General features: G+C 37.5%; 1 protein-coding gene across 4 annotated transcripts in view; it reads right to left on the reverse strand.

Annotated features, from left to right (window-relative positions):
• The window catches only part of SPHKAP (SPHK1 interactor, AKAP domain containing), a 75,755-nt gene that overhangs the window by 43,757 nt on the left and 15,373 nt on the right, over positions 1–16,625 (reverse strand). For all 4 annotated transcript variants that reach the window (XM_052803736.1, XM_052803735.1, XM_052803732.1 and 1 more), the window contains exons 2-3: positions 12,074–12,176; positions 5,580–5,690 (exon numbers count right to left, since the gene is read on the reverse strand). In XM_052803736.1, the coding sequence (XP_052659696.1) occupies positions 5,580–5,690; positions 12,074–12,176 (214 nt within the window). The remainder of the gene's footprint in view (positions 1–5,579; positions 5,691–12,073; positions 12,177–16,625) is intronic.

Genomic DNA, 16,625 nt, shown 5'->3' on the forward strand with positions numbered 1-16,625 from the left:
GGCTTTGTTAGGCTGTGTGGAGTGGGAAGGCCTGCTTCCCAGCCTCCGTGTTGGGACAAGATGGTCATGTGAAGAGAGAGAGGGCATGATGTCGCATTTTGTGGGAAGATTATTGGAGTCTGGGTCCATTTTGAGAGAAAATCTTTTTTCAGTGCAATTATAATTTCTAATGGCTTTTCTATCTGTTGCTGCTCTAGAGTATGAAAGTCCAGAGAATTTCTGCAAAAATCACTGCTATGATTTATGCATCTTGAGGTAAATGAATGCCAAATGTCTTGCAGGACTATAATACGTTTTTTTTTTTTATCTTACTTTTTTCTAAATAACTCTTCATTAAGAATTCCTAAAAGACAATTAAGATACATCTTTAGAAGCATGGCAATACCACCTTACTCATGCTGATGCTTACTGCGCAGGCATTGAAAAGAAAAATGTCAAATCTTAGGAAGTGCTAAGAAGAATCATAAATGACTTTTCTGTGTGCAAGATTAAGACTTTGCACTTTAGGAGAGTCCAATGCTAGAAGAAACTATAAATCATCTAATTAAGGAAGAATTTAAATTTCTTAACTTGTACTAACATAACCCAACTACAAATGTTCAGCACTAGTAATTATATAACCTAGATCTTTGGAGGGAAAGTAGGGACAAAGTATCTATCAGTTTTTTCTTTTCAAATAAGGTTTGCTTAAAAGCATGTCCAAAGCATTTGATGTAGGTCCTGAGAAAGATGGCAATAATGGAGTGGACAAAGGTATATATATTTATGTGGAAATACATTTATTTTATGAAGTCTCTCCATAGGGTAATAAGAATTTCACATTACCGATACTTTAATTACATTTATAAGTCACTATGTGCAGCTTATGAATGATTATGTCTCATGAATCCGTGTATTTTATTCTATTAGGTGAATTTTGATTAAGTTCTCATTCAGTGGAAACAAACAAAACAAGACTTCCATAATTAAACGATGTTTAAAATTTATACTATCTAATTATGATATTAGCATGAAACTACATATTCTAATCTGCAGCAGTAAACTGCTGCTAAACAGTATCATTGTTAGTTGAACTAAGTTTAATTTAGTGTTTAGCAATTACTCAAACATTCTCTGAAGGGGAAAAAACACTCATAACATTGATGTAGAAGAAGAATTTCTTTGAGGGAGTTTAACCTTTTTAAGCAGACAGCATGGCAAAATCAGATAGGGTCATCTGAAATAAGGGGGGTAGCACACTTCAACCCGGGGGAGGTTTAAAGAGAGCTGGTAGGATGTTTTATTCCAATACGGAAATGAAAACAAACAGCACTACTACCTAGGATTTACCTTTACTCTCTCCCACTGTGCCTTCACTTCAAGCACAGAAAAATCTTTTTCAGGTGCCCCTTTCTGACTAGCCTCTGTGCGAAGTCTCCCTAGAAAGCCCTAATAACATAAAACAGTTAGTCCTGTCCCCCTGGAGTCAATCCCAGTGTATCTAATCTGATTTCCTAAATGTAAACACAGAGAATTGGACAAAAATTGTATGTACAGAAAGTAGAAAAGGAAAGTTAGGACAAGACAATCTTTCAAACTCTGTTCATATCATACTCATTATACATATAACACTTCTTTTCATAGACAACTCACCAACATACTGCTAAGTTGGCATAAAAATGGAGACCAGACACCACATCTCCTATTATTTCTCCCTATGATTTCTATTGTTCATCCTTGCAGATGACCAGAAACATTGGATTAAATATGGACACACTAGCATTTCTTCTATTATGGTAGGGTAGCAGAATTTGAAATAACAATTTTCAGAGCTCTTGAGAAGATTTCCAACTTAAGCAAATATGAAATACTGTTCCTCTAACACAATTTATTATTTTCATATCATAATGGCTACATTCTCATTAACCAGTTTGGAAGTGGATGGACTATTACATGTACCAAAATGCCGGTTCTGCTTAAAAAAAATTCTCTCTGAAAAAGTAGTCTTCTATAACTGGGTTAAATATTTAGTGTTTTAATAAATCAATGTTAGTATACTTGGTGAGCATATGTAGGACAGCCATGAGTCTATTTTTACTTGTACTAACTGTGCTAATCTGTAATGGAACATAATGAATATAACATTTATGAAAGCTATGTTCATATGATCTTGATGCATTTATACTTACAGTAAGATTAGACCCCTTATAACTAAACATGAACTCTTCCAAACGAAAACTGAACACTATAGCTAAATGTATTATGAGCTATCTTTGGGAAAAGCAACCATTAATAATATACTACATTTGAGATTTCTTTTTTTCCTTCTGCAAACATAATGACAACTTTCAGAGGCAGTTTGATTAAAACATCTCTGGCACCATTGGCAACAGCAATTTATAAAATCTTCCACATGAAAGAGAAGATAGAACATATTTTCTGCTAAGGGCAGTCTGGTTTGCTTGCTAATTGAGAAGCTAGGGAAACTATTTCATGTTCATATCCTTCTTCCTCCCTCATTCCCGCAGCTTCTGCTTGTTTAGTGTCAGTCATTGGAAAGGACTCACAATGAAATGCTTTGCAGGTTCTGAGTATGGTATTGAACTAATGCCTAATCCTTGCACAGTGGTTAAGTATTCCCTGTTCCCTGGTTTGCTCATGTACTGTGCACAGCGAAATGAACCACCCACGTATCTAAAGTGGGGAGAGCAATTCATGAAAAAAAAAAAAAAAGTGTTTACACTCTGATTCACATATCAAGTTTGATGATTAATTTCAAAGTTTTCTAGTTTACTGCTTGTATTTACGTTAGTTGTGCAACTTTTTAGGCACCCAAATTAAAATTCTGTACTGTACTACCACTCAGAATAAATTAACCAGGAATATGAACAAAACTTCAGTTCTGCTCGTAACAGTTTATGAGTACCAATTCAACAGTAACTCAAAAGCATAACTTTCAGGGACAGATCAAGAACTATGCTTCCAGGCTACCAAATACCTTTTCTCTTGATGTGAACAGTGATGCTCCAAAATAATATATAACTTCTTACCTTCTAAATCAATGCTCTCTATATATGATATTTTAATTTCACTCAATATATTATTGTACATTCTACTTCAACCTCGTTAATACAAAATTCTTTCAATGTAATCTCTTTTCTTCTATAGTGATAACTGTAAATTGCAGAATCAACTAGGTATAAATTTAGCTTTGAAAATTGTGAAACTTTTTGTGTGTGTAGAGTTGGCACTGTGTTCAGAAAGCCATACAGGGAAAGCTGGCTGTCCTGTATGCACACTACACAAGGAGTAGGCAATGGGACAAGATGGCTTGGCAGACCTTGTTTCAAAGCATATCCTAATATTCCTCCCATGTAAGAAAGGGGTCAGTCAGGGTATTGTAGTTTAGGATGGCATTAGGAACTGTGGGGCAGTTCTGTATCCTGGAAGCCTCACGAAGCACCTTTGCCCACCCTCTGCCTGCAAGCAGGAACTACACCATTACACTATAGTAACACAAGCTGTTTTCTTAGGAAGGACCTTTGTCTTTTTTGTCTTTTCTTTGACAAAGAGGGGATTAAAAGAAAATTAACGACTTGCATTACTTTACCAGGGAAAATTGTGGGCATTCAGCACATGTGAGATTTGAATCTTTGACTTGCTGAAACCCTTTATCTCAGAATCTCCTTTTGGGATTATAATGAAAAGTCATTTCAGTACTTCTGCCTCTTCTCTCATATCTGCAAAATAGTGAGAGTAACGCTTATTTTCCCTACAAGGTGACTGACCAGGGCTAGATAAAACCTGATCTGTGCTTTCAAGAGGAAAAGTGTGTATCAAGCAGCTATATTGGGTATTTTTAAATCAAATCTGAGCATAGTCTTACTTTAACAAGCTATATTTTCTCAGTAGCTCCATCCTACCAGAGATAGATATAATTTCCTATAAGATTCAAAGAAATATGAGGAAAAAAGTCAAAGCTCAACAGATCAAAAAGCAAGTCATAATTCATTTTTATATTATTATTTGGAGTAATCATTTCCTCTGAGAAAATAAGCCTTTTTTAGGATATGAAGTACTAAATAGTAAAACCAAGTGACTGTGGTCAATGATTTCTGCATTAAAAGCAATCCTTTCCTGTATCAAACAAGGATACCACTGATTACCTGCCTGATGATGCCATTCTGGTTAAGAATATATTCAGGATACTGTTCCAAGTGACAGCATTTCAGCTGCAATTGAGCAATGTTTGTACTTCCTAATACTGTGACCCTTTTGCTTGGGAAATACATGCAGAATGCTCAACGAACAGGGAACTGCTGTCTGTCTAGTTTGGGGAGTCTAGGAAATTAGTACCACTAAACATTACTCCTTAATATCCCCTTCATTTTTTTCACCCAGCATCATCCAAAATAGACACAGGAGTCTGTTTAGTTTCTCATCTTATACCTTGTATCGTTGCTTACTAGCACACTCTGATTAGGTTGTGTCTTTTGCTCACTCTGTCTTGTGGAAACTGATAGTCCAGTGGACAGCATGACAGTGAATTGAGCCCTATAACCTTTGATCATACTCCTAACCTTTAACTGCTGCAATTACACTGTTGTATCACTCCTGCTGTTCTCAAGCATGCAGCATCACCCCCAGGCAAGACACAAAGCCTCCAGTCATCACCACCATGGGATGCAGATTCAGTTTCTTGACAGCAGGCATCTGGGTTGATCAGCTAGACCTGAAATGTCCATGTCCTTGAGGGAATCCCAGCAGACTCCATGAGAGCCCTCCGCTGGTCTTTAGGTTGTGTGCAGCACAAGCAGTGCTGGAAACCTTTCACCTGAGACAAAACTGCTCTTTCTAAAGCCCTTGTTGGCTCACTGAGGCCAGGGAGTAGCAGTCAAACAGGATTCCAAGTAAGGATCTGCTCTCTTGAGTCCTTCATCAAATAAAAAACTGTTACAATCATAGCAATGTACTTCCATCCAGTTTCATGTAGCTAGTGTGTAAAGCAACAACATAACTTCTATTTCTTCGTGTACCCTCTTAACCAAAAGCTGTTCTTAATTGCGTTATAACCCACAATAGTGAGATTTAAATTTCATTTCAAATGTAAAATAATTCTGTTTGAGTTCTTTAGCAGCTTCTTCTCATCTGCTATGAAAAGAGTTTTCTCTTTAATTGTATCTCTATGCCTTCAGGAACATTGAGCAGCCTTTTAAACATCTGCTCTTTCAAACCTGCCACTTACCAAGTTGTGGTTTGGAATAGTTTTCTGTTTGGCTTATTCTCCTCTGTTGTAAGTTGCAGATTATGAACATAAAAAAATATGGAGGGCCACAAAGTCTGAAAACCAAATGTGGGGAAACCTCCGCAGTAATCTTTATTAATGTGCTTTATGTAGAAATCTGTATTCATTTTTGCTTTGTATGTTTGCTTTTAACAGAAAGCTGGAAATTACAGAAACTATAGATAGATTGCTATAATTTCAGTGTCAGTTAGTCATTGACTTTTTTTAATTTAGCATGTAGTGTGGTCGGCCCCACATCCTACCCAAATAACTCTCAGTGGACTTTTCCCCAGAGGAAATTACAGCAAGTACTTACTGAGGCACAGTTGCTTTCTGACTTGTCTTCCAGAAAGCCAATTTGGCATGGTGTCCTCTGATTCTGCAGCCAGTAGTCTGTTGATTCTAGCAGACTGTTACTGCAGAGAATCTGTTAAAATAGTTAAAAATAGTTAAAATAATTAAAAAATTTACTCAGTCCTACTGTGCTTTGGGGGCCTGAACTCTATTGTTGTAACTCAAAGGAAATCTTGCCTACAAAATTTTGGGGGGCAAGACTGGGACCCCCTGTTCCTTTTGGACCTGTCCAGTTAATGTGCCTTAAATCAAGTGATTTATATATCCCCTAAAGTATTAGCTTATATTCTTTCAGAACTGAAAGTCCTTAGACATACTTGAAGGAGATGCCTAAACCCAACATTTTTGTTGGAAAATACTGCTAGGAGTTTTGTTCTGTGTTAAAGTGATAAACATAGATGTTGGAAAAACTAATTATTTAATTATACCAGAGTGCACAAAGTTGCAGCCTTTATGATTTACTGTATCTCTCTCCACAATAGATCAGTACTATTCACTCTGCCAGCAGCTTCTTAGATAGGCTGCAAACTCTTTCTTCTTAAACACATATTTCTGCTTTCTGAGAAGCTAAAGTACTTAAGACCTGCTGTAATGAGTACTGAGCTCAGTCAGTACCCTAAGATCAAAACTTTGCGTTTAATCTCTGTGTTGACTCAGTCCTACAGCTTATGCCACAAGCTTTGCTCAAACAAAAGCAAAATGGGGCTGCAGATATCTGTAGACTATAAAGAGGCAAAGCCAGTTTTGCAAGTCTGATGCTTATATTGAACTGAATTCCTTACTTACTGTCTCTGTCCTAATAGTCTTCCATGAAAAAAGGACCCTTAGTATTTTTAAAACAACTAGGTAACAACAGGAAAAGAATAGCTGCAACAATTATGCTACTTATAGAACATTTTATATGGCTTATTGTCTTCCTCGGGCAGCAATATTAAGAAGTATGTTTGTGAAATGGATGTATATTTTATTTGTACTTCTCGCAATTCTTGCATTACATGGAAATAGGCTGTACTCTAGCTGTCTAGCCTTTTATTTTAATAATGATATTTTGAAATATACATTTGTTGCTCTACCTGGGAAAAAATCTATCCACAGTGCTTGACCTTACTGCATGTTTTGCATTGACACACCTTTGTCCTACTTCAGGAACACTTGATCTGTAAGCCTAGATCCCTTCCTTAGGAAGAGAAGTGGGAAGAACTTGCAAGGCCTCTTCGTTTCTCAGGGAAGATGAATGACTGTGGAAAGCTGATCTAGCCAGTTGACACAATTTTCTAATACTCAAGGGCAATCCAGAAATAAGCTTATTACCACCCACAGACTACCACCCACTCTAATTTTTATCTTTCCGCAGAAAGCCAGTGAGATGGTTAATACTGCACTCCCTGTATTATTCTATATGGATTTCTGAATAAAAGTCAGCAGAAGATGGATGAGGAGGCAATGGGGAACACCACAGTCCATAAGTTTGGGCTGCTTCAGTGCCCTTCTTTGGTGCCCTCCACAAAGGCTTTGCACCTTTGTGGCAGTTGTTTCTCAGTATTCCAGCCCTGCTATGGGATTTCTTCCAAAGAGCTTCTGAATACAAATTTAGGGTTCACAGAATACTCAGAAAAAGCACTGTGCCCAAAGAATTTGTTCTGAGAATGACAAAGGCTCATGAATGCTTCACATGAACACCAGTCTCTTCTTGGGGGCTGCTAGCTAATCTTGTTTACCAGTTGAATGACTCTGTGCTCAATAAATTTTATAACCTCCTGTCTTAGTGCAAAAAGATTCCTGCCACCATAACTAAATCTGAGACTAGATGGGGAAAATAATATATTTCATATCCCAAAGAAACAATTTCCTATTAGTGTTATAAATGATTCTTTTTTTTTTTTTTAGAAATATTTTCAAATGTGGGAATACTGAGCCATTATAAGCTGGTTGGTAAAATCTAGAATCAAGCTTTTTTTTTTTTTCTTTTTTCCAAAAATTACCATCCTCTGAGGCTTTTATGAAGACATAAAGAATTGAACATATATATACATGCAAGCACACACACACACACATATATATACATATATATATATGACTTCAGATTTCATCTGATTCTAGATCTTCTCATCCTAAAGGGTTGAAGTTCTAATTACCTGTTAAGACATAACATTGACAGGAAACAATTCTCTTTAGCTCAAATAGCTTTTGCTGTAATAAGCAGTCTTGTTTCATTTCCTTAAAAATCACAGTAAATTTGTCTTTAGCCTTAATCACTTTAGAGCTTGCTTTCCCAAATATCAGACAGTTTCTGAGAAACCGGAATAGGCAGAAATTATCATGCAGAAACAAGCTTCAGAAATCCTTAGTACTACTCTTTGTCTCATAAGGACTTGCTGTGCACACCCAACATTTCAGAACAGCTAGATTGTAGCAGATGTATATTGTAGATGATAAACCCATGAAAAGAGCTGGGCAGTCCAAGCTTCACCTAGTTTTCCTCCTGTGGGATGTTAAATGACCCTGGATAGCTCTACCTTTCTTTCAGAGGATGTTTTTATCAGGAAGCAAATATTGGTGAAGCACCAACAGAAGCAATAACTCTCCTGAACAAATGTTTCAGTCAGGTCAGGTCATAGTTGCCAAGCTTGGGTCACTCCAGGATGGCTTATAAATTGCAAGGCTTTATGGTACCTTTAATTTTTTGTATGCAGCTTTTCATAATAGACTTTGAAGTCAAAGGCAGAAATTATTACAGGAAAGTTTTGGACAGCATGGGATTTTTAAGTAACCTCAAGGAGATGAACAACATTAGTAGGATGATGTTTTCCCTGGGCCAGATTTTGGTCTCATGTGTGCATGAGTAGTTCTGCACATGCACTTGAGAATACAGCCAGAAGTCTGAAGAAGGGTGCAATAGGCATAACATTTTTACTACTGGAGGCTGGAGAAAATAATTTGCAGCGATTTGGATTTGAAGAAGACAGGTGAGAAAAACAAAACCAGGTATACTTGAGTCCACGCAGCAGAAGCTGGTGGAGGTCAGCAATCCAAGGAATACAGTTTGGCCCAAAATCACCTGGTAAGCCTCTGGAAATTACTCTGAAAAGACAGTGCTGTGGGAAACGGAGGCATGCAGGAACATGTGGGGGAGGCCTCCTTGCATATGGTCAGGATTTACACATATCTGAACGGTGTTCAGGAGACGGAAGGTGACATTTGAGTAAGCGGTGGCAGGAATGAGGGGTAAACTTTGAATGAGTTTAAACTCTACCTTATGAAATGCAAGTTTCTGCATTAGGACCATTACAGACATATTATTGCTCAGAGCCTTCCCGTTAGTACTTCTTTGGTCAAAGGATAATTTGGGCCACCCCGCAATGCTGATCACAGTAGGGTTACACACACCTGCTATGCAAAAATGCATATATAAAAGCCATGTGAACTTTTGGGCATATTTCTTTAGTAACAGACAGCAATATTATCACATTCAAAGACAAACATACCGTAAGAGTGAATGTAATGCTTCTTACAGCATCTTGCTATTGTAAGGCAATTCTCCCTGTTAACTAGGTGCATGTGTTTATATAAAGTGGGAGTTTGCATATGTATTAAAACTTGCTGGGATAGTCATGCTTTTAAAGGAATATACTGAAGTCCTTACAGTAAAATAACGTATGACTGTGATGATCAAAAGTGTATAAGCTTGAAGGAGCTGGCCTAAATTAATAAGGCTAATTAATTAATCAAATGCAATGTGAGAACTGGTGTTCTGCAGAGATGTAAGTCTACCAGTACATTCTGATTGCTATTTTTGCATTTAAGCATATTTTCAAAATATACTAAGCTGGTCTGTACCAAAGGATAAGAAACCTAAACCTATACTTCAGCTGTCAGTCAGCATCCTTCTTTTATATAGCCTGCACTTTTAAGGCAAACAGTATCACTTGCCCAAATGTCCCCCTCCTATCTTGTACTTCTCTTCATTCTTATCTAATTGAGACAAGCTCTGGGCCAATCCCACTGACATACACTGTTAGAAATTTTGCTGAATTCAGCGAGGTTGCTTCTGATTTGCATTGGTACAATTGAAAGCAGAACTTGATTCATTGACCATACTTACGTGTAACAGCTGCACACACTGCTGTATATCTGGTTCAGAGCAGGATCATCACACTCAGAAAATAATTCAGGATGAATTTGCATCATGCACTAAATGTAAAATCAGCAGTAATTCATGGTTCTAAAAAAAAAATTTCCACTCTCATCTAGAGACTCAGCCGTCAGCATTACTCAGTGTGTTGTGAATCAACGAACTAAATCAGCCTCTAGCAGAGTGTGGATTGGAAAAGTCACTCTTTCCCAGAGGAAAATATTGCATACGAGTTTAGTGTAACAGCTTCCTGCTCCCTGATTTAGATCATAAGACATTAAAATACAGTAAATATCCATAACCGAGACAACATTAAAAAGGCTCTGCTCCACAAATGAAACATCTGCGTCTTCGTGGCTGATCATCTTAATTGCTTTGGTTAATTACTATTCATCAAAAAAGATATGAAAGTGGGACATACAGAATAAGATGAGATATCAAGGGGCACCTCTTCTGCATTTGTTCGGATTTGTGTGTGTAGTAGCAGGCCACATCTCATATGGTTCCTGACAGGAGCCATTCATGCCAAATACAATTACTCAAAACCGCAAGTTAACTGTTTAAACTGTTCCCTTGCAGCAGGAACCCATAGTGTTTCACTCCACCACCAATTACACATCTAACTTAAAAATCACTGTAACTAACAGAGGCTAAAAGAGAAGGTAATGGCCTATTTTGGTAACTTTATCCTTTTTCACACAAGAAAAGAATGGTAACACATTTTGTAACAATGCTGTAAAGAAGCCCAAAACATCCTGCTATTTGTCAGAAGTGTTGGCAGAAGTGAATCACTTTCAGTGTGCCAACAATCATAAAATCAACTCGTGTTACAATGAAAAGTTCAAATATAAGTGATCAGACAGGTGAAGCAGCTCTAAATTATGTGGTAAAGGCTGGCCTTTAAAAGAGAGCAGTGCTTCTGAAGGTGACCAAGCTGGGACCATTTGTAAACACAGTGGCGGCACTTCTCAGTGCTGTGCCACTGTCCTTCAGTCTTACATAAAATACACAACTCTGAGATTAAATGAAAATTTAAGATGTTCTCCCACACAATGGATTTTCTGCCTATTTCTGCTTATATGAAGATTCCAATTGCATTCAGCAGCATTTTTTAAAAATCAGGTATTCTTTTGCAAATAAACAAACCCTTTGATCAAATGAAATATTGACGCTGTCTTTTAGCCATGTTGGGGGGAGCTGGAGAAGCCCAGTCTCAGCATATGCATCAGTCTATTGAGTTCTTTTTTATACCAATGATTTTACATTTAACAAAATTTCTGTAGACAGACAGTACTCACCCCCCACACCCACAGTGTGGTTTTCAGGATAAGGAAAACAAATCTTTATCTTCTACATGTTTTATCTTTCTCTCTCTCTGCTTGCATATATAAATGCATACTGTTTTTATTTTGAAAAAAAAAAAGAACAAAAGGAAAGCATTATTGCTAGTGAAAGGAAAAGAAAAAAAAGTAAGAATTATGGGAAAACTGAATGAACTGTGAAGTTTTATAACATTTCTGTATTAGAACAAATGTTTTCTTGTCAGCTCTAGAATTATGCCTGTAGGAGACAGTAGAGCTCTGAGGGTTATTGCGAAGTACCCCCTTCCCTTGGACTGTACTGCCATAACCTGGCCCTGGGGAGGAGGAATAAAAGGAAGCATCCATGGTCTTCACTGGTGTATTCTCAGTTGTACTGAAATCACCTACATACATAAAATAATCTGTGATATATGACTTCTCCTAATGACATACATACACACACAGGCACCGCTTCCCCCCCCCCCCCCCCATCCTCTAAATTAAATAACTACTTATAAACCCATTTTGAGGCAACAAAAACAGCAACAGTCAAATATATACTACCTCCTGGGTTGCTGAAAAACTTCCAGTCAGATACTAGGGAAGGCAGAAAAGCTGTTTCATGAAGGACCCTCCATTGTATTGACCTGAGAGAAGCAAAGCTCTGGACCCTCAGGCTGGGTCCCGGAAACTTGCCACCTATTGAAGAGCAGTCCTAAAGGTATTCACACTACGCACAGCTTTTATTTCATATGGTCAGATAATGAGGAAAAATAGAAATGTTCAGGGGGATTTTATTTCCCATATATGTCTAATATACTTTGGGACCAGACAGGTATAGACCAGGCAGACAAAATTGCAAGATACCATCACAGCACGCAGAATTTATTTTTCTCTATCAGTCCTTTTCTTTCTTAGGTATCAGTTGAATTTCTTTATTCCACAATAAAAACAAAAGCTAAAAAGCAAAGCTATAACCTGGGATATATCTGCCTTTGAATATAACATAAACTTAGAAGTTACCTTCTTACATGCTGTGACAGAGCTTCCCAAACTGCTTGCCGAACTGTTTGTGCTGCTGCCTTGGTGCTCTGGGACTTCATGCATCAGTGGAGATTCAAAGTTGCTGAAGAACAAAAAAGAAACAAACCCCCAAAAACCTTTCCAGTGACTCAGCTACACAGATAACTCAAATGATACCAAAATACAGTTCAGTCAAGAGATGTAACTTAACTTAGATTACAAGAAGCTGTCTATACTCTCCTTGCTGACATTACCGGTCTATTTATTACCTTAATTTTCCCTTTTTGGGAAAATTTGGGAAACTCTCCTGGGCTACATACTTTGGATATAAAATAGCAGACCAGTGTCTTTTGAAGACTAGAGGATAGCATATAGCTGCCTATAATCATATCCGCCTGTCCTGAATGACACTATAAAAAGTGGTAGTAGCTTGTTTTCATAAGCAGGCAGCTTGGAGCAGCGAATGAAATACTTGCTGCATTAATTCAGCTTGGTAGACAAAAGAAACGTTTGCTGCATTTTTACCTGCCTGGATAGAAGTAAATGGGTAGTGACTAAAATGTAAAAAACACAACAGGAGTGGTTGAATTCCATAATCTAGATGGAATAGCTTGATACATTGTAGGTTTAGAGCAAAGGTAAGTCATGCACATACTCTCGGGAGTCAGTTGTACACAACAGAACTGTGTTTACTTTGGGACTGTGCAGATGTGAAATACAAAACCATAAAAACAAGTTCCCCCAGCCAAGTTATTTGCATGCACAGCTGGTACCACCCTTCACACTTTTCTTTTGGAATAGTTCAGGCCAGTCTTGTAAGATCTCCCTCCGTATAATCAAATTGTCGTAAGCTTAGTAAATCTTCTCTCTCTGGACATGATGTAATCTTAGTTAAAGACCATACAGTGCTAAAGGGATATTTCTCCAGAAATGTACTAGGGAAAGAGTATCCTACATGATCAAGTTCTGCTTCTCAAATTGGGTCTCTAGAGTGCTTTCAATTTATTGCAAATCATCTATGAGAAGATGTGGAACACATTGTGATAGACCATAACAAATGACCAGGTTACCATGGCTTAACTAATAATCTTTCATCACTTCCAATGAGATAACAGACCATGTGCAATTTCCGAGTATGCTCAATTAAAAACTAAAATGCATTTTCATAAGTCACTTTCACTGGAGCTTAATCCAATATGTTAAGAGGAGGCTACTTTCACATTTTGCACAAATACACACTGAAACATCAATAAGGCTACCTTTCTCTCAAAGATTCATATATGTATATTTCACTTGATACTGCTTAGGACCGATTATGAATATATCCACTCCCATTGATAAGTAACTTTGTCAGTATGAATTTTGCTGATGTGTGTGGTGCTATTCCATGATTATTAAAAAAAGTGTATGTGCTGGAATTAGAAGAGTGAATGAAAAATATAAAACTAACTTAGCATTTATTAATTGCTAATTGGGGGGAGCTTCATGAATTGCACGGGAGGATTGAATACAGATGCACAAGTGAGACCAGTAGGTTAACTGACTTCACTTGAAAAGTGTGATACCACTTAATACTTTCTAAGATATCAGTATCATTTGTATGTAGAAGGGAGACTTTTGTCTGTTTACAAAATTCTATTCCATTGCTCAGATTATATAGATAAAGGGTAATATTTCTGGGCAGTAATTTCTGTGGCATTTGACAAAGAAAATAGCTTTTTATAGGCCTCATACCGAGTTCTTTTAACAGAATGAAGGACATTAAACATATGAAGTCATTCTGGTTTTATATCTTCATTAAAAATAAGAACCTCATATTCAGAGGGTCAAATATTGTGTAAATTAAGTACCCTCCTTGATAAATCCACATTTAAATGCAACTTCTGTACTAGGTACAACTCAGTACTCCCAGCAGAAGCTGTGCACTGCCTTGTTCTATAACATGCATCACTTCTGCAATCCGCTAGTAAATTACAAATCAAGTCTGACCTGCAGGTTGAAGTACAAGGCCCATTGTTTTCTCCTGCTCTTCACTGAGAGGAAGACTGAGTGGCTTTGCCACTGCTTTGCCCTACAGGGAGTTGATATGCTGATAATGACTATTTGCTCTCTGTGTGCAGGGAACTGAACTTCCAGTGTATAAAGTGTTGCTGAGTCTAAAAGCAACAAAGATGATAGTGTGGCCACTATCTGAAGGCCTTTTTGGACCTTAATTAAACAGTACAAATAGAATAGTACATTAAAGCATAGCTGGCAAATGTAGTTGAAGAGTCACATTCTGGAGTATTAACAAATTTGTGCTACCTCTGGGTGATATTCCAGTAAGGGGTAGCACATTACATGTTCCATACAGAAGTAAAGTTGTCTTCCTAGTCATATGGAAGGCACAAAGATTTGCAAAATCTTCTTAATTCTTTAAAATATGTGTTCTTTCCAAAATAAACCCTCATTTGTAAATATAGAAAAGCTTGTTAAAAGTAAGTGATGAGTGAAGTAAATGTGGAATGCCACTAAATGTTTTGAATGAGAAAAGGCTCCATCTCAGACTTTAAGTTCAGACGGGCAACAACTGCCTTTGGTGTTACTGAAATCTGGTAAACCTAAATTCTCATCAGCTATCACAGTCCTCAGATCTCTATTTCATGTCCAGTTGATTATTCAGAGCACAGGTAAAATCAGCAACTGTGTTTCACATAACAAGGGACAACGCATTTATGAGTATCTGTAACACTTTCAGAGCTTCTTTTTTGTCTTAGGGTTCATGTTTCCTGTGCTGTAACTGTAGAGCAGAACCCTTATTCTCATGCTGCATTGCAGTTCAACTCTAATGTTGTGCTAGTGATATGAACTCCAGGCTCCCACTGTTTGCAAACAGATTTATGCAGTCAGGGTTCACGGTCACTGAAAAGCAGAATAATTTTAACAAAGAAATGCTAAATTATGAGCGCTACATTTGGAAACAGTCTTAGACTCCACAGCGTTTTCCTCAGTGAGTTTATGGGTACACAATTTCTAAAAGAAATATAGAGAAACACATACTCACACACCTTGGCCACCATTGACGGTCAGCTACATGAACACCTCTAAGCATCAAGTAAAGTAGATATGTGGTAGTACATACTAACTGATGGAAAAAATGAGCACCTAACTGAGCTTCTTCAGGTTGGGCATCCAATGTCACAAGCCTGAGTCTTCCATAAGTCAAGGAGGTGCAGTGTATGAGGTTCTGTCTAGATACCTTCAGATTCACAGGTCTGTCTTTCAACGTGGAACACAGGTTTGGCTTTTCAACATGTCTTTTTCAATTATCTCATCTCAGATCAAAGTTTCAACTTCTCTTTCTTTATCCTGTGGGCACCCTTTCTAAGCTTTAATTTTCAACATGTATGTGTGATGTCTTGAGACCCCCTCCTTGGGCCATGCAGCTCTGCCACCTTTGCTCTGTAGCAAAGCCAGTAAGATAAACCTACTTTTCATTAAGTCCCCAGGGAAAAACTATTCTGTCTTTGAGAAGCTGCCTGCTCTCATTAGTTCCTCAACAGCAGGAAGCTGAAAGAAACTGCTGCAGAGATGTAGCCATCTCATCATCAAATGATAGCTCTGCATTCACGTACTATACTTGTTACTTCACATTAAGAGTTCACACAAAGCACTAGTCTTTCCAGGCATCTGGCACAGATCAGAGCCTTTTCGCTACAAGGTAAAAGAAGCTGTTGAAGGTTTCAGGTCCTAATTCTCACCTTTGCTTGGCTCCCCTTGTTTATTATGTGATGGAGAATGCTTATCTGACTTAGATGTGCTCATCTGATTTAGAGCTATCATGGAAGGCCACAGGCATAACAAGGAATCTCTGTTAAAGGATGGCTCATTTGGGGATTTTTCCTTTGGTGTGAGAGATCCTAATTTACAATTCAGCATTTGAAACTGGGAACCTGGACCCATGACCCAGTGTTAAGAAGTACACCATTTTCACTTTAATATTTCCTTAACAGAAGAGTCTCCACATTCAGTTATTTGCCACCAGCTGCTGTCTTACTGATTCATGAATTATGACTGATACTTTTTTTCCTACAAGGCTAAATGCTCTCGAATTTCTTGGAAATTAGAGGACTGTAGAAAATAGCTATGAGGTTTATGGCACTAACTGTAATAAAAATACATCCTTTCTTATTGACCATAATGCAAAACAATTGCTTCTATTTTCCTACATTGAATAATTCAAAAATACTTACCTTGATGACTCGAGACTTAATCAAAAAAACACAGCTGCTCCTAAAAATAATTATCATCTTTGCAGATGTGGCAGATGGTGCTGCATCAACTAAGAAAAGGTAATTTAAAGAGTTCCCCAGGTTATCACTAAAGAAAACTAATCTTGTGAAACTATATCAGAAACTTCAATTTCCTACCATTTTGAACAAGCATAACCAGCTTCCAAAAACTTTCTGTTTGATAATCGTTCCTAAGGAGCAATTTCAATAAATAATACGTGACCATTATATATACATTTTGAACCAATCCTATTACAGCTTAGTGCTTTTCATCTTTTCAT

The sequence above is a fragment of the Harpia harpyja genome, chromosome 12, assembly GCF_026419915.1.
Source record: "Harpia harpyja isolate bHarHar1 chromosome 12, bHarHar1 primary haplotype, whole genome shotgun sequence".
NCBI classification, from domain to species: Eukaryota; Metazoa; Chordata; class Aves; order Accipitriformes; family Accipitridae; genus Harpia; species Harpia harpyja.